We start from the raw sequence: 27,928 nt of genomic DNA, 5'->3' as shown, positions 1-27,928 counted from the left end.
TGGAAGACTGGAGATATATACTTCGTCTTCCCTTGATGGCTTACTGTTTCCTGCTGCCATCCAGCCAGCAGTCGTCGGCCCTGCCCCTCTACTATGCTGCATTAGAGCCAGCCGACTATGGCCGGACAACTCTACAGACTAAGCTAAAATACAGTAAACCTTCCCTCCTTTAAAATGTTCCCACCAGCTTGAACCACTGGTGCTATAGGTATGACTGCCCCACTGGGCAACTTGTACTACTGGTGGTACAAATGGATCTAATCATTTTTGCCCATCTTTTTACTAAAAATTAATAAACAGCCACCCAATGGGACAGTCACACATGTACCACTGGTCATTCCAGCCATCAGATAGCAAGACATGAATTACCACCTTGGTTATGAGCCTGTTAACTTGTGGGTGTTAGGTATTTTATCCCATCAAAGAGAAGGTAACTAAGAAATTGACAGCTCCCATAAATGACTTTTTGCCATCTCCTCAGTGCCTAGTAGACATGCTAAACATAAATGTCCAAATTCAATCTAACTCTTCCCACAAATGTTTTTCTTACAGTTTTTTTGTATCTTGGCAAATGGCTGCAACATTCTTCTACATAGGCCAGAATCTTCAATCATTCTTCATACTATATTTACATAATTTTGTGTCATCAAATCCTAACTACTATACTCTCACTGTATATCTAGGATTAGGATTGTGTTTAACTGGGCCAAGCCACCATTGTCTCTTACCTGTGTCACTGCAATATCTGCTGCTTCCTCCTCCTAGCTTGCCTCTACCCCCAGTCTGTTCTCAGTATAGCAATGAGTGATTTTTTGAAAACATTAAATTAGAACTTGACCTTCCTATATTAAATTCCTCTCATTGCCTTTTCGTTTCAGTAAAAAACTGTATTTGGCTACCAGTTCACCCTTGGGCCTGATATCCTGCTGTTACCTCCTTTCCTCTCTAGTCTCATTTACTCTGTTGCTCTCCCCTGAACACCACAGGATAGCTGTACTTGCTGCTTGCTGAGGCTGAGGTGCTCTCCATAGATAGCCACATGATTTATTCTTCTCTCTTTTCAAGTGTTTCCTTAAGGAACATCCTGCCAATGAGGACCTCACTGATTGCCATGTTTAAGTTACTTCCTACCTCTGCTTGAGCATTCCCTGTCTGCTGGCTTTTCTTTAGTTTTTTTTCCAAAGCAGTTAGGTCCACTAAGTGGATGGATACATAACACAGGAATGTGTGTGTGACAGATCTGTCCCTCAAATGAAAAATTCAGCTGGTTAGGGAATTTTGTTTGCTGCCGTCTCTTCAATACCTGGAAAAAGTAGCATATTTTAAGTTATATTAGTGAAATTCTAGAGAGTATATGTCCCAAGAAGAAAAGCAGGAGAACCTAAAAGTAGTTCTAAATGATTTATACCCAAAAGCCTGTATAATATGTTCCATTTGATTATTTCTAAAAGTAAAAATAAAAAATTTAAAAACAAAGACCATTTGTCTCAGTAATAAGGCAATTTTTAAACATAAATTAAAAGTTCCAAATTAGGGCTTGTAAAAACCACTTCAAAGCATACCCTTACAGGAATATAACTAAGGCAGGAAAGATAAAAGCTGGGTACATAGACGTATCGCTGCACCTGAAAGACAGTGCCCATGCAGAAAATAAGTCAAATGAAAGAGCATAAGTCATGTTTTTCTCTATCCTCTTGTATTGGAAAAGAAATAATCTTCAATTTGATCTTTGTTCTTTGTAGGAAAGAAAATTCAAATTGTTTTTAATGTTCTCTATCAGTGTAAACATCAATTAAAAAGTATCACTTGGCTGCATTTGATGAGATGGCTTCTTAATTTCACTTATTGTGTACTGATAAACTTTATGATAAAAATCATAAAGTATATTTAGCATAGAGCATCCTTATCTTTATAAATTGCATATTCTATATTTGAAAACAGTAATTCTTATATTATGTCTAGTATATGTTCTTTGACTTGGACATTTTAAATCTTTTTCAGTTGCTAGCTTTGTAATATTGATTATTCTATACAGTGTCATTTTTGAGCCATTGACTTCTCTTTCTCTGTATTTATGTAGTACTTGCTCAGTTTATATATGTGCATTTGCCATAATTTGGGCACTAATGGATAATGGCATATTCCTTTCAGACAGCAGTAGAATCTAGCCCCGTAATGCCTTCATTTTGATTTATCTTGTACTTTTATCTTCTTCAAAGAGAGAAAAAAGAAAACACTTTCCTCTTCTTATTCATCACTTTCAAATTAAAGACAAAAATTTTGATGACTGTTAAGGTTAAATTTTCTCTTACAGTCTTCTGATTTAATAATAATGGGAACTGATTGGGGGAAGCGAATAAAGAGAAGGAAGAGGAAATGATGAAGAAAAAGGGAAAGGCATTAATATAATGTAAATAATTTCTCATTACTCACCAACTTGTGCTTTACTCCTTATGGTACCTCCAGTGTTCCAGATCTATAATAAGCATGTCATTCTGAGGAAAATTACTGACTTGAAACTTGGCATGATGGCACATGTCTGAAATCTCAGCTACCCAGGAGACTAAAGCAGGAAAATCACAGATTTGAGGCCAGCCTTGGTAATTTAGAACCTATCGAGATATCCGTGTACAGATGTGCCAAGATTAAACTCATTAGTTTATTAACCAATATAAACTGATATAAAAAAGCAAAAATGGCTGGAGATAAAGCTGATGGTAGAGAACCCCTAGATTTGATCCCTACTACCGCACGCACACGCACACGCATGCATGCACGCATATACACAAAAGTTGTTGACCAAAATTAAATCTGTTTTTTTCAGTTGCTTGGACCTGGAGCAGTGTTCTCTTAAGGTTTTGGAGCCTGAAGGAAGCCCAAGCCTGTGTTTACTGAAACTAATGGGTGAAAAAGGTTGTACAGTCACAGAATTGAGCGACTTCTTGCAGGCTATGGAACACACTGAAGTTCTTCAGCTTCTCAGCCCCCCAGGTAGGTTTTCCCCATAGGAATATTATCTTGAAGTTCATGGAGTAAGTCTTAGAGAAAAGTACTTCGTTTGGCTAGATAAATTGAGTTAAATGTTTTTGAAAAATATAAATGAATAGAACCTTATTTTTTCCTGTCTTGAAACCAAACAAGTCATAAGAAAATAAAAATGCATAAATGCTGATTGGATTATAGTTTAAAAGCCAGCTATAGGTCCAAGGATATAGCTCAGCAGCATAGCACCTGTCTGGCAAACAAAAGGTTGTGAATTCAATTCCCTCTCGCCCTCCCGGCAAAACAGCCAGCTATATACTGAAGTACTTAGAGGTAAGATTGCTACAACGCTTATTGAAGTAGTCCCATCAATAAAATGAACACATTTGTTTATATGTGTGTGTGTGTGTGTGTGTGTGTGTGTGTGTGTGTGTGAATGAGATGACATAGAACAAAAATCTATTAAGTTTTTGTCAACATGATGCTGTTGAAATGTTAATTCAGCCATATGAATTTTTTCCTACTATAACAGTTTTGACAAAGGAATCAAAATTATCCTATGTGTATTTTCAGTTCACAATGCAATTAAACTAGAAATCAGTGATAAAGGTACCACAGAAACTGTGCAAACACAGGAGAACTAAATAATATCCTCTTGAATAATCAGGGAGTCACAGAGGAAATTAAAGAAGAAATTAGACAGTTCCTATAATCAAATGATAGTCACATTTTGACATACCAGAACGTATGGGACTCAATGAAAGCACCTAAGAGGGAAGTTTATGGCAATGAATTCCCGCATTAAAAAAAAAAAAACAGAACATGCACAAATTAATTATGCACCTCAGGGTTCTAGAGAAACAAGACCAATCTAAACCCCAGGCTAGTACAAGAAAGCAAATTATAAATATCAGAGAAATATCAAATTAATGCAACTGAAACAACAATAAAAAAAAAACAGTATACAAAGAATCAGTGAACGCAAGACTTGGTTCTTTGAAAGTTTAAACCTAACAGACTACTAACCTTATCAAAGCAAGGAAAGAAAAGACCCAAATTTGTGCAACTAGAAATGAAAAAACCAAAAACACAATGGATTCTACTGAAATTCTACAGATTATCAGTAAATACTTTAGAACCTATACTCTAATAAAATGGGAAATTCAAGAAGGGAATTTTAGCAGTCTTGCTAGGTACATACAGATTACCAAGACTGCATAAAGAAGATATAAAAATCCTGAATAATCCACTATCAGTCAATGAAACTGAAAAAGTAATTTTAAAGAACTATCACCTAAGAAAAGTCTAGGTCCCAAAGGATTCACTGCCAAATTCTGCAAGAACTTTAGAGAAGATCTAACCCTAGTAATCCTGAAACTCTTTAAAAATCAAAGAGCAAGCAAGCATTACTCCCTAACGTCATTTCTGAAAGGCAGCATTGCCCTCATATCAAAACAGAAAACAACCAACCAAGTGAAAGGAGAACTAAAGATCAGTCTCTTTAATGAATATCGCTTTAATGAATGAATATTGATGCAAAAATCATCAATAAAATACTAGCAAGTAAAATGCAACAAATCACCTAGTAAATTATACATCATGACCAAGTGTGATTCATTCCAAGGATACAGAGATGTTTCAACATATGCAAATCAATAAATGTAAAACACCACATTAATAGAACCAAGGGCAAAAATCACATGAGCATCTTAATAGATGCAGAAAAAATATTTGACAAAATTTAACATCCATCCATAATTAAAAACCCTGAAAAAAATATGTATAGAAGGTCTTTATTTCAACCCAATAAAAGCCATCAATGACAAAGCTTTCCCTCTGAAATCAGGAACAAGACAAGAATGTCCATGTTACCTCTCCTGCTCAATACTGTTCTTGAAACATTAGCCAGAGACTATTAAACGAGAAATAAAGGGATAGGAAAGAAAGAAGTTAAATTACTTGCTAATGACATGATTCTCTAGGTAGAAGACCCCCAAAACTCCAAGACTCCTAGAATTAATAATTAAATCCAATAAATAGCCGGATACAAAGTCAGTACTCAAAAATCAGTAGCATTCCTGTAAACTAATAACATCCTCATCCACAGAGAAATTAGGGAAATAACACCTTTAAAATAGCATCAAAAAATGAGATATTTAGGAATTAACCTAACCAAGGAAGTTATAACACCCTGCAAAACGAAATTGAAAAAAAAAGTAGAAATATATCCCCTGTTCCTAAATAGGCAGAGCCAGTATAATAAAAAATAACCATACTTCCAAAACTGTTATACAGATTTAATGCAGTCCCAACTAAAATGCTAACAGTATACCCCACAGAACTGGAGAAAGCAATTCTAAAATTCATGTGGAACAAGAAGAGACCTAGAATAGCAAAAGTAATTCTGGGCAACAGGGACAAGGCAGTGGGCATCACAATACTGGAACTCAAGTTATAAAGCTATAGTGATAAATATCAAGGTATGCAATGTGCATGTATAAATCCCCCATGGTGAATCTAGTCATTGTATACTACAGACGTACTAATACAAAGAATAAAATAAAATACCTATTCAGTGAGGCTTCTCATTTCCAAATTTAGATGAGAAACAGGAAGCAGTTCTTCCCCTCTTATACCTGCTGGTAAAGTTAGCTGTAGTGGACTCAGGTGGGAAGGACATGCCTTCAAGACTGCCCAATGGCATAGCCTTCCAAGTCCAGCGGTTCATTTGGACTGAAAGAGAAGAGGCCAGTGAAGCCTGGAAGGGCCGTAGACTAAGAGTTATTTTATATGATTTCAACATATGCCATTTCATTATATATCAAATTAGGATATATTTTTAAGATGACATGGAAATTAGGTAGGCACAGACGGTGAATTGATGAGCTGTCAATTATGTACATGTACCAGAAATCCCAATTCAAATTAATGTAATAAAGAATATAAAATTTCTTACTGAAAAGTCTGGAAGCACATTGGGCTTCATAAGGGGCAGAGAGCAACCCTGTTTCTAGGAAGTTGGTTGGTTTTTCGTCTTCGCTGTTCCTTTGTAGACACTGGCTTCCTTCCAAGACTGATGTTTCACACTGCCCAAGATGCTTTACTAACTTTTATGAACTCATTCATCTTTGTCCCAGCATTTCCAGCAAAAATCAGAGGGTTCACTCTAGTTAACTAGCTTTATTCACATGTCTGTCTGTAAACCAGTCAACGTAGCCAAGAACATAGAATGTGCTGATTTGTCTGGCAGATGGCCAGAATTAAAATTAGTTGAGTCAGCTTCCCAAGAACCACATTGCTTACCTCACAGAATTAGATTTGTCAGATCAAAGAAAGATATAACAGGTGCTCAGAGTGTACCCAAACATACATACTCCAGACGGAAAGTGCCTTGAATTGTCAAGGAGGAATGTTGGGCATCCCATGCTTTACCAGGTCTAATGTAGGTGGTAAAATAGACCTCCCGTACTCTGTAGTGAATACTTAGCTTTTCTTTGTCATTGCCTCTCTATACCAAGGGTATGGTCTAGGAGTAGCTAGCTCCTAATGAAGGTGTATCCCTGTGCAATTGTAGTATGTACCGAAACAGTAGATTTAAGGTGGTATTTATTAATTTTTTTCCTAGTGCCTCTCATAGTAAGTACCCAGTAATTGTGAGGATGAAAATTCACCAGCCCTGGGCACTAACTTCACTACTAAATTCTCATACTTTATGGAACACCAAAATCTCTGAAACTCAAGTCTCTCTGAGAAGTAAATATAATTTTTGTATCTCATTCTCTTTTTCAGGAAGTATACTTAATTACTCTGATCACTGGTTGCCAGCTCTAAAATGAATGGAGTATTCTGTACTTCAGAGTTGTAGAAGTTACATAAAGTAGTGGAGTGTTTAATTGTTTTGAGACAATCTGTCTTAAAATTTGTAGTGTGATCACTGTAGTGCCTGAGAACTAAGGTTCCCAATTTTTAGTTTCCCATATAGGAAACTATGCTTTACTGAAACTGAATCATATATTCATTTTTATATAAAAATTTACCTTAGATTTTTAAACAACATTTTATATTTTGTTTTTTGACAAGCCAGAAATTAAGAAAATCACCCTAATAAACATCACTAATCTTCTTTTGAAAACTCTGTTTTTCTCTCTAAATAATAGGATTACCACTTTCCTGTCAGTGTTTACCTGTACAGATCATTCTGATATGTGGCCCCAGGCTTTGTCAAGATCATACTATAGGACGTTTTTGTACTTTTGAAGGGAGGAGAGCAAAATGAAAACAGCTTCTATATCACCAGTTCAGCATAGTTTCTGTAAAGTTTTGTGTCATATTAGCCATCTAGTATCCATGAGACTTGATTGTTACTTCATTTAAAAGTATTTTGAGATTAATAAAGATCCTTACTTAGAAATAATTGTTAGCTTAACAATTACTTGAATGAGGATAATCTAAAACAGTCTACTTCTGAGTATTACAATAAGGAAATACAAAAATTTTAGATAAATTTAATGTTTTAATAATGAGATTAAAAATAAAAACTGTTGCAATTAGGAATGAAAGCTCTGACAGAATCAACTTAATTTGTGATTTTGGTTGGTCATTCAGGAAACATGCTATATTCTAATACTTTTGTTACCCCAGGCATTAAGTATTGTAAATTCAAAGATAAATGAAACAATCATTTGTGACTATTGAAATGCCATAGTTTAGCAGGGGATGCAAACATATCACATCCAGGACAATTGTAGAAACAAATATATATAAAGTAAATTTATTTGCTCTCCAGTTTTTCCTTTTTAGTATATGGTATTCTTGCATCTTAGTGAAAACACAAAATAGAGATATTCTATTAATACCATTTCACAGAAGGACATGTGTTCTTATTCCACAGAAAATCTGACATGTTTGTTGTGATTGTCTTTATGGAGGGGGCGCAGATAGGATTATTAAGATGAATTCTGTCAGAGAATTTGGAACAGGCTTTTCAGTTTCAAATACAAGAAAAGGGAAACTATAACCTCACTCTAAGAGCTTTTTTATTTTGCCATTATAATCCATTCCACTTGTTTTGATAGCGCTAAAAGATAACAGTCCTGTGGAGCTCACTGTCTTTTAAAAAGCTAAGTCCCACTGCCCTGGATCCTAGAGATTGAATGCAGGGCCTTTACATTGAGCTGTATCCTCAGCCCTTTTTTCTTTTTTCTTTTCTTTTTTTTTTACTGGAAATCAAACTTACTGTCTCACGCTTGCCAGGCAGACACTTAGGTTGCTGAGCTAAATCAATGGCCCTGTTTTCTATTTTTTATTTTGAGATAAAACTCTAACTTGTGATCCTTTACCTCAGTCTCCCAGAGTGCTGGGACTGCAGAGCGCACCACCATGCCCAGCCCAAGTTTCCTTTATACACAGTATTTATTTTGGTAGCTCAGAAGTAGTTAGGACCATAAATGTTCTCATCTCTAATTAAACAGTTCCTGTCATTAGGAGTCAGCTTCATTGGTCACTGAACATGAAGCCTTAGATGAGTATGAATTAGACTCTGGGATCTAATATGATACATATTCTAAAGAAACGTGTAAGCTTGAGGTTTCCCTTTTCTGCATTCTTTTTCTTTGGACTTTGCCATTAGCACATGGGTAGGCAAATCTGTGCTCAGTCTGATCCCTTTTTTTTTTTTTTTTTGGTGGGGGGAGTACTAGGAATCGAATTCAGGACTTTGCATTTGATGGGCAAGCATTGTGCCACTGAGCTATTTCCCCTCCCAGTCTGATCTCTCTTGGATTGTATGTTAAAGAAATTTTTTCTTGGGCGTGGTGGTTTATGCCTGTAATCCCAGCACTCAGGAGGCTGAGGCAGGAGGCTTGTTGTGAGTTTGAGACCAGCCTGGGCTACAAAGTGAGCTCAAGGCCAGCCTGAACTGCAAAGGGAGACACTGTCTCAAAAAGACCAAAAAAGAAAAAAGAAATTTTGTTTAGTTTTTATGTGTGACTGATACCCAACTCCATTTTCTAGCATTGATAAATTGTTTCCCTATTTTTGTCCTCCTTGGTTATCTCAATGAGAACTGAAAAAGGAATTAAAGTGAATCTGCTAAAATTAAAATTGTCTTGAGCCACAAGTCTATGATGATTCTCTTAGATTTTTATTACTTTATTTAAGCTTCAAAGACTCTGATCCTTAGCCAGGCTTGATGGTACATGCCTATTATCCTAACATTTGGGAGTCTGAAGCAGGAAGATCACTGTAAATTCCAAGGCAGCCTGGACTACATAATGAGTTCAAAGCCAGCCTACCCTACATAGTATGATCTTGTCTCAAAAAAAAGACCCTGATCCCAAGGCCACCAATATTGGGATTTTATTCTTGGCAAATGTATGTAAACTTAGAGGTACAATTTGATATTTTTGTGTCTTTGTTTAAAAGTGAAAACATTTTAAGTGCAGACTTAAGCCCAATTTTATATAGATGATGAAATGGGTGCCTCAAAAAGTAATGCTCTTACTTGGAATTGGCCAACCAGAAGCTAGAAAATGGATAGTACTTAAAAGTATTTAAATCCATGTGGATTTCATTAGGTTGCATCCTAAATTTCTTCCCAGCCTTGATTTTGTAATAGTGCCATGTTATTTCATTCTTCATACAAAAATTGCTTTGTTGAGGATCCTCATCAGATGACTGAGATAAGGTTATGTGGTTTCAGTGGCATCTTTCCCATTTGCCCCACCTCTTTATGTCACATTTGTTTGAATCCTGGGTAGCATACTAATTGTTACCTTTCTAATGCAAACTTTCATTACTTTTACTATCTCTAAGGTAAGTGAAAAGACTATTAAATGTTATTTTTTTATTTCCAGAATACCTTTTCTTCATATTTTATCTCCACTCTTTGTGCGTTGTAAATATCTACATTTTACTAGCAAAATTTATGTGGAAAATCAACTTTTCCAAAAATTATTTGGCCAAAATCACAGTTAATCACCAAGTTGGGATTAAAAGCCAGGTCTGGTCAAGGATGTTGATGCACTCCTATAGTTCCAACTACTCAAAAGGCTGAGCAGGAAGATGGAAAATTTGAAGTAGCCTATACAAATTAACCAGGCCTTACCTCAAAATGGTGATAGTGATGATGATGGTGGTGGTAATAATGGGTTAGGATGTAGCTCAGTGGTAGAGGCCTTGCTTAGTATGCACAAGATCCTGGGTTCTATCCTCAGTACTGCAAGACAAAAAATGATAGAAAATTTCTAGGTTGTTAAAATTATGAATTACTAAGTCAGCTGCCTTTTTGACCCATATATTTCAATGTTTTCCTTCTTTTTTTTTTTTTTTTTTTTTTTTTGGTACCAGAGATCGAACTCATGCCCTTGCGCTTGCCAGGCAGGTCCTTGTGCCACTGAGCTAAATCTCCAGGCTCAATGTTTTCCTTCTTGACAAGCTAAAACGTACTCAAATACAGTGTTGCTCATAAAGGACTTTTCTTGTTTTGTGGACATCAGAAAATTGACAGTTTAGCCTCTCCACAGCTACATACCCTTCCAAGATGTCAGTATGCTTCCTCAGGGTGAGACTGAGGGAGAGGAAGAATGGGTTGGGTGGTTCTGTTGTTGATACAGGATTGTCTTCCAAGCTCTTCTCAAAAATTTTCGGTTTGAATGCTGGTATTCATTCCTTAAATGAGAAGTGTTTGTGTCACAAATAACAAGTTAATATCCAAACTTTATCTGTCTTTTCTACTTCGAAAATGGGTTTCATTTCAGTACTAAATTTTAATACAGTCATTTGATGACATTTCAATGACACTGTCTTTGTTTTCTGTTGCTGTAACAGAATGCCCAACAGTGGGTAATTTATAAAGAACAGACATTTATTTCTCACAGTTCTCACAGCTCTTGGGGAGCCCAATCTCAGGACATTAATATGTGAAAAAAGGCCTTGTGCTATAACCTCACGTGGTGCAAGGTGAAAGGGCAAACAAGGATGAACATTCTCACATTCCACAAGAGAAAAGCAGAGGAGAGTAATCCTGCTCCCCTGAGCGCTTCTTATAATGGCATTAGTGTACGTATGAGTGCAGAACCTCCATGACTTACATACTTCCCAGTACTACTGTATAGGGGATTGAATTTCTAACACATGAATTTTGGACAACAGATTCAGACTATAATAGGCATTTAAATTTAATGCTTATATTACAAATAGTGCACTTAAATGAAGCACTAACCAAATGAATATTTATGGCCAGGTCTTTATATGAGCTTCCTAGAGCCATCTGTTATGAAGTGCACCCTAATTTCAGAAGCATTAGAATGCAGAAGCAAAGTATCTTAAGAATTGAAGAAACATGGCAAGTAATTCCACCCGCAGTCACATAGAAATAGATTAGATCAAAACCTTACAAACTCATAAACTGATACAGAAGGAACTGTAAGGAGATGATTTGTGACAAAGATAATTATGTAAGTTATTTCCAAAATATTTATTTTGTTTCAGATTTATAAATAAAAAAACCTCACTCTTACGACTTTACAACTTTTTTTAAAAGGAATAAAGATCACTAAAAACCCAGAATCAAAGGCAGTGTTGGCTGGACAGTTTGTGAAACTATGTTGCCGGGCAACTGGACATCCTTTTGTACAATATCAGTGGTTCAAAATGAATAAAGAGGTAATTTTCAATGTCTTTTAATTCCTCTGATACAAAAAGAGAGAAAGCTAGCAAATTAATGAAGGTTATTTTCCTAAGTGTGATTTTAGAAATTGGGTTAAAGGGTGTTAACATTGTTGGGTTATTAATTATTATGGTAACATAAGTCCAAAATTGTGTTACAAAAAAAATAAGCAATATGAAATCAATTTTCCACTCTAGACCGGGCATAGCAGCACACACCTGCAATCCCAGCACTCAGGAGGCTGAGGCCAGAGGATTGCCTTGAGTTCGAGGCCAACCTGGGCTGCGTAGTGAGACTCTGTATCAAAAAGAAAAACTTTTTCCACTCTAAAACTTGTGGAAAATAGGAGTCACCAGGGCAATCATGTTGGCAGATAGAACCATCACTGGTATAGTATAATATTCCTGTAAAATTCTTTATAGCAGATTATGTTCCTACTAAAATTTTTAGCTAAAACATTTTTAGGACTACATGTAATGCAGTGTTGTTATTTTAAGAGTTCCACATAACTGTATTATATTAAAAAATTTAACCATTCTTTTTTTTGCTGGGAGTCAAATCCAGAGCCTCACTCACACTAAGCAAAGCACTGGAAGAGCTATAACAAGTTGAGACCACGCTTATGTTTGGAGGTCTCTTTGGGGAGGTACAGTATTTGTCAAGCACCTGTTTTGTGCCAGGTCCTGTTCTAAGATGTAATGATGCAGCAGGGACTTGCAGGGTCCCTGCCCTCTGTACCCTGGTAAGGGGAGAGAGAAAATAAGAACATGAAATCACTTGTGGGAATTTAGAGTTAGGAAGAAAGTGAGCATGTTAATAATAGAAAGGGAGAGGCCACTAAAGTTTCTAAGTGAAGGAGATAACATAATAGGATTACATTTTTAACAATACTGGTACTTAAAGGAAGTGGAGAACAGCAAGAAGACCAGGTGTCTATTCTTACGAATACTGGAGCGACATCAAGTTAGGAGAAAATCAGGAGTTTGGTTTTTGACAACACTGAGAGTAACATAATGAAGAAAAGTATGGGAATAACAAAGAGATCAAGAAAAATAAAACTGTATTTAAAGAAGAGAGGAGTAGCCAGCTTCCTCAGTACAAGTGAGAGCAGGTGTGGGGTCAAAAGTGGATCATTTGGTTTATTTAAGATAAAAGTAGTAGAGTATAATTTTGACAGTGATAAAATAAGAGGGAAAAAAGTAGATGCTGAAACAGGAAGAAACTTGAAGGAGCAAGGTCAGAGAGGATGGCATTTCCTTCACTCTCTTATGTTCAGTGCTGGTGGCTGTGAATTAACTGAAGTGAGGTGGATTAACAGAAGAGAAGTATGTTCATATGACTGCACTACAAAAAAACTGACTTGCTGGATTATTACAGTTAGAGGCTAATGTGTCTCATAGTAGAAAAAAGAGGGAAGAGCTTCTGTGGGAATATCAGGTTGATCAGGATAGACAAATGGCTTTATAGAAGAACTAGGAGAGGATAGGGACAGTTCATGATAATCTTTGTTTATGTGGGTGCTAGGTTTTTTCCTCTTTTTTTATGACCATAAACTCTGTAGAAACTAGGTTTATGGTAAGTTTATTGTGATATCCTTTCTGGGAATAAGAGCCACTGCAATTGGGAATTTATGGTGGCTTTGTTCTCAGAAGTCCCTTTTAGTCAGGTGAGAGAAGTCTTAAGTCTCTGCATCTGCTGAATTCCAGATACCTTCGGTCTGGGCTTTCAGCAGATCCCCACAGCTCTTCAGCCCAAGTAGCCTTTGTTAGGAGATACATCTTCCATGTTAGCTAGAGGGGAAAAGGCAGTTATAAATAGATGTAGACACAGCTAGATTTGTGATTTGCTGACAGGAACAAGAGAAATTCTTATCTACAGCAAGTATCTGGCAGAAGCAGGATTGCAGGAGGTTTGAGGAGAAACTGGTTAAATATAAGGAAAGAAGACTTACCAGGATGACATAGTCTGACTGTCAAGCACTTCTGAGGGTACCCTTTTGTCCCACGTGTCTCATCTTCAGTGGAATACCCTTTTTATGCCCCTACTGAGAGGAGAGTTGAGTTTAGTTGCTCGGTGTTTGGAGATGGAGAGCTGCAAGCTTGCTGAAGTGTAGTACTTTGCAAGAGGCCATAATAATGAGACACTCGAGGAAGCCCCTTGGCAGGGAGCATTAAGTGAGTGGAGCCGATACATTGCCAGGAGTAGCAAACTGGAGAGAAGTCTTAACTGTGGTGACAGAAGCCCAGTGCGTAAATCTTGGGAGGTGTTAGATGGCTGTTCCCTCCCATCTCTTGCATGTTTTCACTATCCCATCTCCGGTCAGACCTTGAAAGAAGCTGGGTATGGTTTGGTTAAGGAGTCTATCCTTTTATAGAAACTTTATGATGAGAAAATGGAGTTTCTGGGTAAAATATATATTCATAGTTAATTTGGTTAGAATTCAAAGTAACACCAAAGGCCACTTCTGTGTGTTCTTTCCGCACTATAAAGGTGGCAGGCATAGATCCTTTCAACACCAAATGATCCAACTGTTTTAGTGGCAGAACTAATTTCTATTGTGAACTTCTAGAAAGTATATGAGGAATGGCTTACCTTTCTGGTTAAGAGTTTACAAAAGAACTAGATTTCTAATATTTCTAAGCAACTGAACTATTATTGTCTGTTTCTTTACTGATAATATTTTAGAACATGAAGAGAAGATACAAGGGAAGCTTTCAAAGCTCCACACTGATTTCATACACTTTTTGCAGCAAATTTTTTGATGGATCATTCATTTATATTCTTTTGTTGATTCTTTCACAGATTCCATATGGAAATGCATCAGAACTTATTTTTAACTCAGTGAGTGTAAAGGATGCAGGCTTTTACGTCTGTCGTGTTAATAATAATTCCACGTTTGAATTTAGCCAGTGGTCACAGCTAGATGTTTGTGAAGTTACAGAAGTAACAGAAACCTTCCAAAGTAAGTGACAAAAGAAATTTAATGTTGACTAGTACATTGCCTTATTTTAAGTGTTTACTTTAAAATAACTTCAAAGTATCAAATAAGTAAAAAATTTCATGTATGTATTTTACCCAGTACAGTATCACTAGTTATTAAGATTTGATCTTGTGCTTTGTCTTTCTCTGTGTGAGTGTTCAGGCAAATCCCTTAGATGACCCCAAACCTTCTCAGTCTGCTGCTGAGCTCCTCAAGCCTGCCAGCTTTCGTGGTCGGTTACCCTTTCTTAATGCACAAGCATTAAGATATTTTCCTCATTATTTCAGTTTTCTTGAATGGTCCTGTATGCTAACTTTGTTTATCTCAGAATTTTGTTAACTTGTCCACAGCATTCTTTTATCCACGAAACATCCCTTAATGTTTCTGGGAATGCTACAGTTTGCTGCAAGGTTGTAAAAATTGAGGGGTAAATTTGGACGCATCAATTTTTTTAATTATATGATAATTTGGTTTTTTTTTTTATTTTTAACCTAGAAATTTTACTCTTTTAATTTAAGAAAATGGGGATGGCATCCCTGAATCCAAATTACAAATCTGTGTTGAACCAAAGTCCCAGAAGCTAATGCCAGGAACCACATTGATTTTACAATGTGTTGCTATTGGAAGCCCTATTCCTCACTACCAGTGGTTTAAAAATGAATCTCCACTAACACATGAGACAAAAAAGATATACATGGTAAGTAGTTAGTTGGGGAATGGGGTATATTTTTGGATTAATATGTAAAATAAATGGTGTGATTAAAATGTAAAATGAACATTAAACAATGTTTTGGGGGTAGTTAATATTTTCAACATTTTTATTTCAATCCTCTTGTGATTTAAAATTGATTCTGGTATTTGCAAATATGCTAGAATTCAACATTGAAAATGTTGAACAATATTGCATCAGATAGACTCATACTAAAAATGTATCATTTGCTCGCTAATATTTAGTTTAATGAAAGGAGGTTATCTAAGACTGTGTAACCTCTTTTAAAATGTTATGTGTTGAAAAATTTTTAAACACAAGATGGTTTTTCTCTAGCCCAATTTAATTTAAAATTGAAGAGGAAATATGTATGTGTTCTGATTCTGTTATAGGTGCCTTATGTGGATTTGGAACATCAAGGAACCTATTGGTGTCATGTGTATAATGATCGAGATAGTCAAGACAGTGTGAAGGTAGAAATCATCATAGGTAAGCATTTTTACTTGGTATTCTTTAAAATGCTATTTATATAAACTGACATATATAAGCAAAAAAATTCTACTTTGTTGCCTAATATTGTTTGTGTGTTCAAGAGTTACATAGTTTACTTAGAAATTTGAGAGAGCATATTGTAAATTTATATCCTACCAGAAAGGGGGTGGGGAGCTGTTTTCAGATTCCTTCAGTTATTTTTGAATGTTTTTATTTTAAATATTTATGACAGAAACACAGTCTTTAAAGCTTTGGTTCCAAGACATTTAAAGTCTTAAGACATCACTTTTAGCCCTGAGATGGTGGTGCTGGTGAGTGGAATGTAAGTCCATGCTCTACACTTCCTACATTGTCCCCAGGATAGTGGCTGGGCCAGTGAGAGGAGTGTAAGCCTGTCCTCTGCTCTCCCTATTTCCCCAGGATAGTGGGGCCAGCTCGGGGAGACATCCTGAGGAATAGATGCCTCCCAAGAAAGCCTTGTCATCAATGATAACACTGTCTAACATCAAAAATCTAAAAGCATCAGCATAGACAGCATAGGCCTGGAGAAGCAGCAACCAGCTCCACCTCTGCATGTACATGAGCTACATTGGTACCCTCCCACAGGTAGCTAGCTGAGAGCAGGAGAATAAGCAGTCTTCCTTGGCCTTGTGAGCACGATGGCCACCATCAGGGACCTGTAGCTAGCATGGGCCAGGAGACCTAGTGTGTAGCTAGTGTGGGCCAAGAGAACCAGCCAGCCACACCTTAGAGAAGCCACATGTGTCTAGAGAAGCCTACCACACACCCCACCACTTCCCAGTGAACCTAAGTTAGGAGAAACTCAGTTGTATGAGCCATCCCCCTACACTGCAGACAGATAGCCAATGCCAGAAATACCTGGGACCCCACAACTAGCTTATCCAGAGGAAGCCAAGAAAATTTCAAGACAAAAGAACAAAAGGCAATCACTGGCCTCCAGCCACACAGAACAAGCCCAGGAGACATAGACATAGAATAAATTGGAAGCCACACACCTGAAATTTCTGGGATGATGGCAGCTGAAGTAAAGAAACTACTTCATGAGGCTGTAAAACAAATCAGATTAAAAATAACATCTTGGCTAAAAGAAGAAATGACAAACATAAGAAAGAGTTGCTGAGCATATTTAAAGAGGATATAGGGGCTGGGGATTTAGCTCAGCGGCATAAGCGCCTGCCTTGCAAGCAGGCAGTCGTGAGTTCGATCCCTGGTACCGATAAAAAGGAAAAAGACAAAAAAATAAATAAATAAATAAAGAGGATATAGATTTTAAAAAGAGCGTCGTGAGTTCGATCCCCGGTACCAATAAAAAGGAAAAAGACAAAAAACAAAACAAAACAAAAAAAAAAAAAAAAAGAGCATGGGAAATGGGGGGAAACTTTGAATGAGCAGTATAAGAGAGAATTGGAATACATGAAACAGATTCAAAGAGATATGCAGGAAATTAAAAACTCCATTAAAAGCTGGTAAAACTGCTTGAAAGAAACTGAAGATAGATTTTCAGATCTTGAAGACAGGATTGCAGCTAGCTATCACAAAAGGAAAGCTCTTAAAAATAACAAGGCACCAAGAAATAATAATTCAGCTGCAAGATGATGCCAAGAAAAAATAAGATGGATAGCTGTCAGCAAAAAAGCAGAAGTCAATCCAAATGACATAGAAAGACTATTACAGAAGTGATAGCAGAAAACGTCCCAAACAAGGGAAAAGGACCTGAGATACACAAATAAGTGAGGCATATAGAACCCCAGCTAGCCATAACCAAAATAAATCTGCATGCAGATACGTAATAATCAAGATCCCAGAAATTCAGCCCAAGAACCAAATATTAAAAACTATTAGAGAAAAGAAGCATCACCTCTAAAGGAAAATCCATCAGAATCATGACAGACTTATGAACACAAACTGTCAAGCCAGGAATAACTTGGAGTGAAGTATTTCAAATCCTGAAAGAAAAGAACTTCCAATACACATTGATATACTCTCAAAACTCTCAAAATTAGTAGAGAAACAAGATACTTCCATCACAAAGAACAACTGAAGGAATTCACAACCACCAAACCAACACTACAAAGGATGTTGAAGGACATTCTAGAGATAGAGAAAAATGACCACAGCTCCAGGAATAGCAGTAGAGGGAGACTGGCAAGCAGGGTAGGCAGTTGAATGCAGGGGGAAAGTAGGGAGCCAGTGGCAGGAAAATAGCAAGGCAGAGAAGAGCCAGTACATTTTGACCATAACCAATAAAAAGAAACACAGAGTGGATCAAAAAATAAGATCCATCTAATACTGTATACTAGAAACACATTTAACTCGACAGGAAATTCATAGACCAAAAGTCAAAGGAGAGAACAATCTTCCATATGACTAGGAACCAGAAAAAGCAGGGGTAGCTTGCCCATCAATTGCAGAATGGATAAGAAAGATAAGGCGTTTTTGTACAATAGAAAGCTATTCAGCTATAAAGTGGGATAATCTTAAGCCTTCTGTAGATAAGTGGATAGAATTTGAGATCATGCTCATGGGTGAAATGGTTGGGACTCACATAAGTAAACTTAGTATTGTCTCTCCTCAGTATAAAAAACTGAGTCAGTAGGATCCAAAATGTTTAACAGACACTGTGAAAGTGAATGGGAGGAAATGTCTAAAAAGGGAAGGCAGTGGCCATTGTTAATGTTCTATTATCTTGTTTTGAAACCCTGGATTGTTTTAATTGTTCTGTTTTGTTTGATTTTATTCTGTTTCATTTTGTTTGACTTTATTATATCTGATGGTATGGGCAGATTACGAGATATATTATGGTAGCCATTGTTGGTTTCCTATTAGCTTGTTTTGAAGCCCTATATTGCTTTTTGTTGCTTTGTTTTGATTGATTTTGTGCTGTTTTGTTTTGTTTGATTCTATTACATCTAGTGGTATAGGTAGCTACTTTGAAGCTAACCAGAGACATTATGGTAGCCATTGTTGATTTCCTATTATCTTGTTTTGAAGTCCTGTTTTGTGTTCACTGTTTTGTTTTAATTGGCTCTATTCAGCTTTATTTTGTTTGGTTTTATTCCCTTTAAAATAAAAAAAAACTTAAAGCTTCAACACAGAAAACAAAATAAAATAGAAAATAGAAAAGGACAAGATGAAAAAGCAAAATACAGTCCCAAACATCCAGCCCACCTAAAACAAATCCTGATCACAAATAGAGGAAATTAGAAGCCAACAAACAGAACTCTCTGAAATGATAGCAGAAGTGAAAAAACAAGTGGAAATGGCCGAAAAAAAAAATCTCTAAGATCCAAAAAATAAATGTCTGTCAAAATAAAAGATGTTAAAGCTAACACAGATAAATAAATAGAGGAGCTCAGAAAAACAATGGAGACCATGAAAGCCAAACATAGACAAGAAATGGAATCAGTGAAACAGACCCAAACAAATGCAGGAGATTAGAAATGCCATTGAAAGTGTATGCAGCAGACGGAATGAAGGCCAGGATAACATCAGATCTGAAAGACACAAATGCAGCTAGCAACCATGAAAGGAAAGTATCTTGAAAATCTCAAGAAACCACAAAAAAAAGTCAATCCAACAGCTACAAGATGAAGCAAAAAAAAACAAGTTGATTGGACTCAGTGAGAAAGCAGGAGATAGCACAAAAGCCATTAAAAACCTTTTCACAGAAATAATGGCAGAAAACTTCCCAAGCATAGATAAAGAATTTGACATACAAATAAATGAAGCATATAGAACTCCAAATAGCCATGACCAAGATAAATCTACACCAAGGCATATAATAATCAAGACTCTAGAAATTGAGCACAAGAACAAAATAGTAAAAGCACATAGAGAAAAGAAACATATCACCTATAAAGGAAATCCATCAGAATCACAGTAGATTTCTCAATGCAAACTGTAAAATCATGACCTTATATCCAACACTAAAGGAGAATAATCTTCAACCCAGATTCATGTACCCCACAAAACTGTCTTTCTTTTTTTTTTTTTCTTTGTCTTTTTCCTTTTTTTTATTGGTACCAGGGATCGAACTCACGACTGCCTGCTTTCAAGGCAGGCACTTATGCCACTGAGCTAAATCCCCAGCCCCAAAACTGTCTTTCAAAATTGAAGAAATAAGATACTTCATTGACAAAGAACAACTCTACAGAATGCTCTGAAAGACATATTAGCAAGAGATAATGAAGACCACAAACACATGAACACCAACAGAAAGAAGCTGCCAGGCAGGGCAAGCATTTAAACAGAGCCAAAAGACAGGGAACAAACAACAGGGAAGCAACATGAAAAAGAAAAGACAGTACATACAAGTTGTAACCATCAATGTAAATGGACTCAACTCACCAAACAAAAGAAACCAACTGGCAGAATGGATCAAGAAGCGAGATCTAACAATATACTTCATTCAAGAAACATATTTAAACCAAAAAGAAATTCATAAACTAAAAGTCAAAGGATGGAAAACAATTTTATATACCACAGGAACCCTGAAAAAAGCTCAAGTAGCTATTTTGTTTGCAAACGATGCAAACTTTAAGCCACAACTGATCAAAGGAGACAAAAAAAGTCACTACATACTTGTTAAAGGAAAACTCCAAGAAGAGATAACAGTCATAAATATGAATGCACCAAACACAAGTTCACCCAACTACATAAAGCAAATATGACATGAAAAACCAAATAAGCACTAACACAGTTGTATTCAGGGACCTTAATACCCCACTCCCTCAATGGATAGATCAGGGGCCGGGGATGTAACTCAACAGTACAGAGCCTGCCTGGCAAGCATGAGGTCCTGAGTTAGATTCCCCATTCACCCCTTCCCCCAAAATCCAAATGAAACAAATAGGTAGATTAGCTAGACAAAAAAGTCAACAAAGAAATAGTAGAATGAAACCAAGCCTTTGAGCGTATGGACTTGGTAAATGTCTACAGAGTATCCACCTCAAAACATCTGAGTACACATTTTTCTCAGCTGCACATGGGACGTTCTCCAAAACAGAATATATATTAGCTGACAAAACGTGCTCAAGTAAATGTAAAAGAGTCAAAATCATCCCATGCATACTGTCTGACCATGGCACAATGAAATTGGAAATCAGTGGCAAACCACAAAAACTATGTTAACACATGGAAATTAAACAACACCCTTCTAAACAATCAGTGGGTCACAGTGGAAATTAAAGATGAAATTAAGCAGTATATATGTTGATACAACATGAAAGCAGTCCTATGAGGAGAATTTATAGCAGTACATGCATACATTAGAAAAATAGAATAAGCTCAAATAACCTAATGCTGAACATCACACTTTTAGAAAAATAAAAACAAATCAAACCCAACTCATATGAGGGAGGGAATTATAGGAATAGAAATTAATGCAGTAGAGACTAAGCAAATAATACAAAGAATCAGTAAACCAAAAAGTTGCTTCTTTGAAAGAATAATAAAATTGAAAAGCCATCAGCTGCCCTCATCAAAAAGAGGAAAGAAAAAAATACAAATTCAAGCAATTAGAAGTGAAAAGGGGGAAATCACAACAGATCACACAGAAATCCAGGAGGTCATCAGGACGTACTATGAGAACTTACTATATTCTAGTAAGCTGGGAAACAGAAGAAATGGACAGATTCCTAGATAAAATCAAATTACCAAAACTAACTCAAGAAGATAAAAATTCTAACTATACCAGTATCAGCAAATGTATTTAAAAATTTGCCAACAAAAGCCCAAGCCTGACAGAGTCACTGTGGAATTCTATAAGAAATATAGAGAACAATTAATGCCACTAATGCTGAAATTCTTTAAAAGAAAATGAAAGAGAAACAGGATTCCCAAAGTCATTACTTTTAAGCAAGTAAAGTTACTCTGATTCCAAAACCAGAGAAGAACCCAACCAAGAAAGAAAACTACAGGCCATTCTCCCTAATGAACATTGCTGCAAAAATCCTTATAAGATTCAGGGAAACAGAATGCAACAGACCATCAAGATTATACATCATGACCAAGTAGGATTCATCCTAGGGATACAGGAATGGTTCAGCATACACAAATCATTAAATGTAATGCACTCTATTAACAGAACCAAAGACAAAAATCATATCATGTCATGTCACAGCCATATATGTGCACCCATGTTTATAGCAGCAAAATTTGTAAGAGATAAATCTTGGAGACAACCAAAATGTCCCATCAGCTGCAGAATTGGTTTAAAAAGATGTATTTTTATACAATGGAATATTATTCAGCAATAAAAAAGGATAATCTTGAGGTTTGTATAGGTAAATGGAGACTTGAGACTATATTCATAAGTGAAATAAATCATATTCACATGTGTAAATATTGTATTGTCTCCCTAGTGTAAAAAAAATAATAATAATATACTGAAAGAGTAATAAGATCCAAAATGTACAATAGATATTGTAATAATGAAAGGGAAAGAAAGAGCTCAAAAGGAAAGAGCAACTGTGATAGGAAAAAGGAGAAATAGAAGAAAGGAAAAAATTATATGTATATAGGTATACACATATAAGTGTATGTATGTTTAAGTATGCAAGATAACTATATGACTAATTTTCTATTAGCTCATCAAAAAGAACAGTTTGTACTGTCATTGTTTGTTTGATTGATTATTTTTAATGCCTAGATCTTGTAATCTGAACAACTACTTCTAAGATAACAATATCCAATATATTAACTAGTGTTGATTTCTTACTGTTTTTTGTTTTGTTTCAATCCTTTTTTCTGTTTGCTTTTTTAAAATCAAAAAAATCATATGATCATCTCAACAAATGTAGAAAAAGTATTGTGACAGAGTCCAACACCGATTCATGATTAAAAAAAACCCCACAGAAAATTGGAAAGATGGCCTTTACCTCAATCTTATAAAAACCATCTAAGACAAACCAACAACTAATATCATATTAAATGGTCAAAAGCTGAAAGCTTTCACTCTAAAATTAGGTACAAAATGAGAATGTCCATTCAATATAGTTCTGGAAAGATCAGCTGAAACAATTAGACAACAGAAAAAATAAAAGGAATAAAAATAGGAAAAGGAAAAGTTAAATTATTTTTATTTGCAGATGACATGATACTCTCCATAGTAGACCCCAAAAACTCCATCAAAAAATTTGTAGATTAACATCCAAATTCAGTGGTGTAGTGGGATACAAAGTCAATACTCAAAAGTCAGTAGCATTCCTGTACTCAAGCAACAAACTCACAAGACAGAAATTAGGGAAAACACACCCTTCACAGTAACATCTAAAAACGTGAAATACTTAAGAATTGATCCAACAGAGGATGTAAAAGATCTGTAAGTGAAAATTACAGTATCCTAAAGAAAAGGAACTTGAAGAGGATATCAGAAGATAGAAAGATATCCTTGCTCTTAGGAAGAACCAACATAGTGAAAATGGCCATACTCCCTAAACTACTGTACAGATTTGATGCAATCCCAATCAGAATACCATTAACATACCTCATAGATCTAGAGAAAATATTCCTAAAATTCATTCGCAACCAGAAAAGGGCTAGGATAGCAAAAGCAATTCTGGGCAACAAAGGCAAGTCAAAGGCATCAGAATCTCAGACTTGAAATTTTACTACAAAGCTAACTGTGATAAAATCAGCATGGTATTGGGGAAAAAAAAAAACAGCACTGAGGATCAGCGGAAAAGAACAGAAGATGCAGACACATTCTCAAATACACTCAGCCACCTTATCTTTGACAAAGGACTGAACATGTTCACTGGAAGAAAGATAGTTTCTTTAATAAATGGTGTAGAAAAACTGGCTTTCCACATGCCAAAGTCTAATGCTAGAACCATTTCAATTACCATGTACTAAATGAAAGTCAAAGTGGGTCAAAGTTCTAAATATTAAAATAGAAACTCTAAATTTACTGGAAGAGAAAATAGGCAGAAATCTTGAAGACAATAGGTATAAGTAGAGACTCTATGAACAAAACCCAGACTGCAAGGTTTTGAAATAGTACAAAGAATCAATGAATAGAATCTCACTTTAGTGAAAAGCTTTTGCACAGCAAAAGAGATCACCAGTAGAATAAAAAGACAACCCCCAGAGTGGGAAAAAATTATAGCCAATTGTGCCACAAACGACTTATATCTAGAACATACGCAAAATTGAAAAAAAATCAGACCTTCCAAATTCAAAGACCCAATCCAAAAACGGGCATCTCAGATGAATACACACTTCTCAGATGAAGAAATACAAATGGCAAGTAAATATATGAAAAAATGGTCAGCATCATTGGTCATTTGAGAGATAAAAATTAAAGCAACACTGAGATTCCATCTCACCCCAGAAAGAACAGCTATCATCAAGAAGTTAACCAATAACAAATGCTAGAGGGGCTGTGGGGAAAAAGGAACCCTTTTCCACTGTTGGTAGGAATGTAGACTGGTGCAGCCACTGTGGAAATCAGTGTGGAGGTTCCTTTAAAAACTAGGATTAGACATCTTGTTCAACTCAGCTATTTCCCTCCTGGATATCTTCCCAGAAGAATTAAAAACATCATACTATGGCAATACATGTGCACCCATGTTTTTAGGAGCATAATTTGTAATAACTAAATCCTGGAGACAACCCAAAGGTCCATCAACTGAGGCACAGTTTTTTTTTTATAATGGAGTACTAAGCCATAAAGAAGGATAAACTTGAGACTTTTGATAGGTAAAATGGATACAACTCAAGACCATACTCATAAGTGAAATAAATCAGACCCATATGTGTAAACATGGTATTGTCTCACTGGTGTGAAAAAGTGAACAAGTAAATAGAATCTAAAATGTACAATAGATATTTTGAAATGGGAAAAAACTATTTAAAAGAAAAGAGAAATTAATAGGGGGAAGGGGAAAAAAAGGGAAAAAGAAAAAATATATGCACATACAAGATAGTTAAAACAGTTATATAGTTAGCTTCTCTGCCTTGAAAAGAAAGTTTTATACTAGTACTGTTTGGACAAGATATCATGCCTATATCTTGTATCTGAATAACTACTAGGAAAACAGCAATACACAATGTTTCAACGTTGTAACTGTCTTGTTAGCCTGTTTTGAAACTCAGTTTTATTGTTATATTTATCATTCTTTCTTTAAAATAAAATTTTTAAAACTTTGATTTGGTTAATAAAGTTTTTCATAAAACTTTTTATTTTAAAGAGAATAAAATCTAACAAAATAAAACAATAAAGCCAATCAAATCAAAACAGTGAAAGTGGTACAGAACTTCAAGACAGGATAATAGGAAATCAACAATAGCTACCATAAGATATCTTGTTATCTTCAAGATAGTTGTCCCTACCATCAGACATAGTAAAATGAAATAAAACAGAAGAAAACCAATGAAAACAAAACATTGAATAAAACAAAACAATATTGGAGCAAAACAAAACAGAACAATATTGGATTTCAAAAACAAGACAGAAGGAAATTACCCATATTTGCTATATTGCATACTGTTATCCTCCTAATAGATGCTCAGACATTATCATCCTAATAGACCCAAGATGGCTTCTACCAACTCACAGGAAGGGCAAACTGGCTTCTTGTTGTACTTCTCCCAGACCCAAGATGGCTTCTGCCAACCCACAGGAAGAATGACTGGCTTGTCTCTCTTCCTGGGCCCCACATGGCTTGCATGGCTCATGGGAAGGGTGAATTGGCTTGTCTCTCTTCCTGGCCTCTGCACAGATTGTACAACTCACAAGAAGGGTGAATTGACTTCTTGTTGTACTCCTTCTAGACCCAGCATGGCTTCTGCCAACTCACAGGAAGGGCGAACTGTCTGATCTCTCTTCATGGGCCCACATAGTTTGTCTAATAAAACATTTCAAAAGCCAGCCATAGACATAAAGGGAAGAATAATTGCAGACATAAAGGAAAAGTAATTATTAACCAATAATCTCCTTTATTAACTGCATGATTTAATTTAGGAGTTTGTTCTACTTAAACTTAATGTTTATCATTATGTTGTTAATTGTAGGAGATTTTGATGCATGTGTTTGGTTAGCCAGCATATTTCTATATTTATCTCGCTGTTCACTTACTGGTGCTCTTCCTAAGGTCATGAATTATAATATTATCCAATTTGTTTTCTCTGAAACAAGGAAGAACAGATGAGGCAGTGGAGTGCACTGAAGGTAGTAAAATTCTTTGGTTCAAGACCAAGCCTCCTGCATGCTGGTTACTCTGGGAACTGGTGGAGTGCTCTAGCTCACCGAGTGCAGTGATGGAAAAAATACTAGCTCTAACAAATGATTTCAATTGGAGGATGTTTAATGTTAGTCTTTGCAGTTTTATAAATTGCCCCAGACATTGTTAAACTGGCACACAACTCAAGTAATGTTCAGTTTTTAGTGCACATAAAAGCAAAGCTTATGTACAATATATTTTGAATAATGAATGCTAATGATTAATTCTTAAAGTTAATTTTTATCTTCATAAATGCATAAAATACATAGCTATGGATATTTTTTAGATTATTCTTTACCTCATACAATGCCCCTCAAATGTAAATATGGTTTCTGTAAAAGTTTCAGGACAGCTTTAGCATTTAGCATGTTTTATCAAATATTAAGTATTCTGAAAATAATATTGAAAGGCTGTTTTGAAGCTGATAGGCTTGTCTACCTTGTCATCCTTACCACAATTTGTAAACAAAACCAAAGATGTATTTCAGTATAAACCTCTGACTTGCTTTTAAACAACCCAAGCATTGTACTTAAATTATGATATAATGATAAATATTAAACATAAATGACTTTCTCTTAGTGTGATGTCACATTGGTTTGCAAAATGAGGTTTGTAAATAGCAAAGTATTTTTTCAATTGCTGCCTCTTCAAACTCTTATATAACCTTACTTGGACTGAGTAAGAAAATATTGCTACATCCTATATTTCCTGATTTTATTTTCCTACATATTTCTATACTATCACTTGGAAATACTATAATTCCTGATACATAGTTGTAAACAGAAATTGCCATTTAAAGAGAGCTCTAATCCCACAAGCTACTAACTCTACATGAGGAAAGCCATGTGAAGAAAGCTTGATCAACCATCTCTTCTTCTCTTACTCCTTTTTTTGTTGTTGTTGCTGTTTGGTTTTTGGTTTTTTGAGGGAGATCTATGGCTTTGAACTCACTATGAGCCCAAGATGTTTTTGAACTTGCGGTGATCCTCTTGGCTCAGCCTCCCGAGTACTGGGATTACAGGTGTGCACCACCACGCCTGGCTGTCTTACTCTTTTTTGCCTAATTGCATGGGTTTTAAAACTTCCTAACATTAGAGACCTCTAAAAACAAATTAAGCGAGCACTCCTGTTTGGCTTCAGGTTGACACATATGATATTGCTTCTATGCTTACATAATTCACTGATTTTTTTTAAAGTGGCAATACCTTAAACAATAATTTTCAAATAACTCTGTTGAGAAACAGAGAGAGAAAGTCTAGGACTGAAATTAATCCAAAAGTTTTAAATGGAAAAGCCAGATAGATGCAGCTTTTTTTTTTTTCAAAAAACCTACTTAAATTGAGGTTTTTTAAAATTTAAGGTAGATTGACATGTTTTATGACCTAAATCAGCATATCATTTCTTTCTTTAACCTACAAAACACAGTGCCCTCTATTTACTATTTTGTATTTTGTTAGTTTCTTGACTTAGGACAGAGTGAGCTTGGATAGGTGAAGCCTGTCTGATAACTGTAATGGCAAATACACGTGTACAAAGTTTAAAAATCATTAGTAGGCAAGAAGAAGGGGTTGAGCAGAGAGCTGAGTGGTGCAGCGCCTGCATGGCAAGCACAAAGTCCTGAGTTCGATTCCAGGACGAGAAGGGGAAAAAAAAAAGAAGGGAGGAGGACAAAGATGGAGTGTACAGTGTGACAGAAGCCTTAAAAGTGTTACAGAAATACAGACAGCCTTGCTGAAGAGTGCTAGAAGAAAGTGCTGACCTAAGCAACTGCTAGTGAGTGTAGTTAGCAATACCAGAGGCAGGAGAAAGTCTGCCTGACCTTTGCGTTGGTTGATGTCGTTAGACACTTGTGC

General features: G+C 35.9%; 1 protein-coding gene across 3 annotated transcripts in view; it reads left to right on the top strand.

Moving 5' to 3' along the window:
• Window positions 1-27,928, top strand: part of Malt1 (MALT1 paracaspase) — a 74,828-nt gene that overhangs the window by 3,915 nt on the left and 42,985 nt on the right. The window contains exons 2-7 of one of the 3 annotated variants that reach the window (XM_005005565.4): window positions 2,825-2,991; window positions 11,525-11,646; window positions 14,453-14,612; window positions 15,149-15,327; window positions 15,732-15,828; window positions 25,991-26,023. In XM_005005565.4, the coding sequence (XP_005005622.2) occupies window positions 2,825-2,991; window positions 11,525-11,646; window positions 14,453-14,612; window positions 15,149-15,327; window positions 15,732-15,828; window positions 25,991-26,023 (758 nt within the window). Of the gene's footprint in view, window positions 1-2,824; window positions 2,992-11,472; window positions 11,647-14,452; window positions 14,613-15,148; window positions 15,328-15,731; window positions 15,829-25,990; window positions 26,024-27,928 lie in introns of those variants that run through there. The other 2 variants (XM_063231557.1, XM_063231556.1) reach the window with 2 other exon arrangements.

This window comes from Cavia porcellus, unplaced genomic scaffold (assembly GCF_034190915.1).
Source record: "Cavia porcellus strain 051 isolate PalLab524CR breed Dunkin Hartley unplaced genomic scaffold, mCavPor4.1 scaffold_20, whole genome shotgun sequence".
NCBI lineage: Eukaryota > Metazoa > Chordata > Mammalia > Rodentia > Caviidae > Cavia > Cavia porcellus.
Note: the sequence above shows the minus strand (reverse complement) of the source record. Positions and strands in the feature narration are given on the sequence as shown.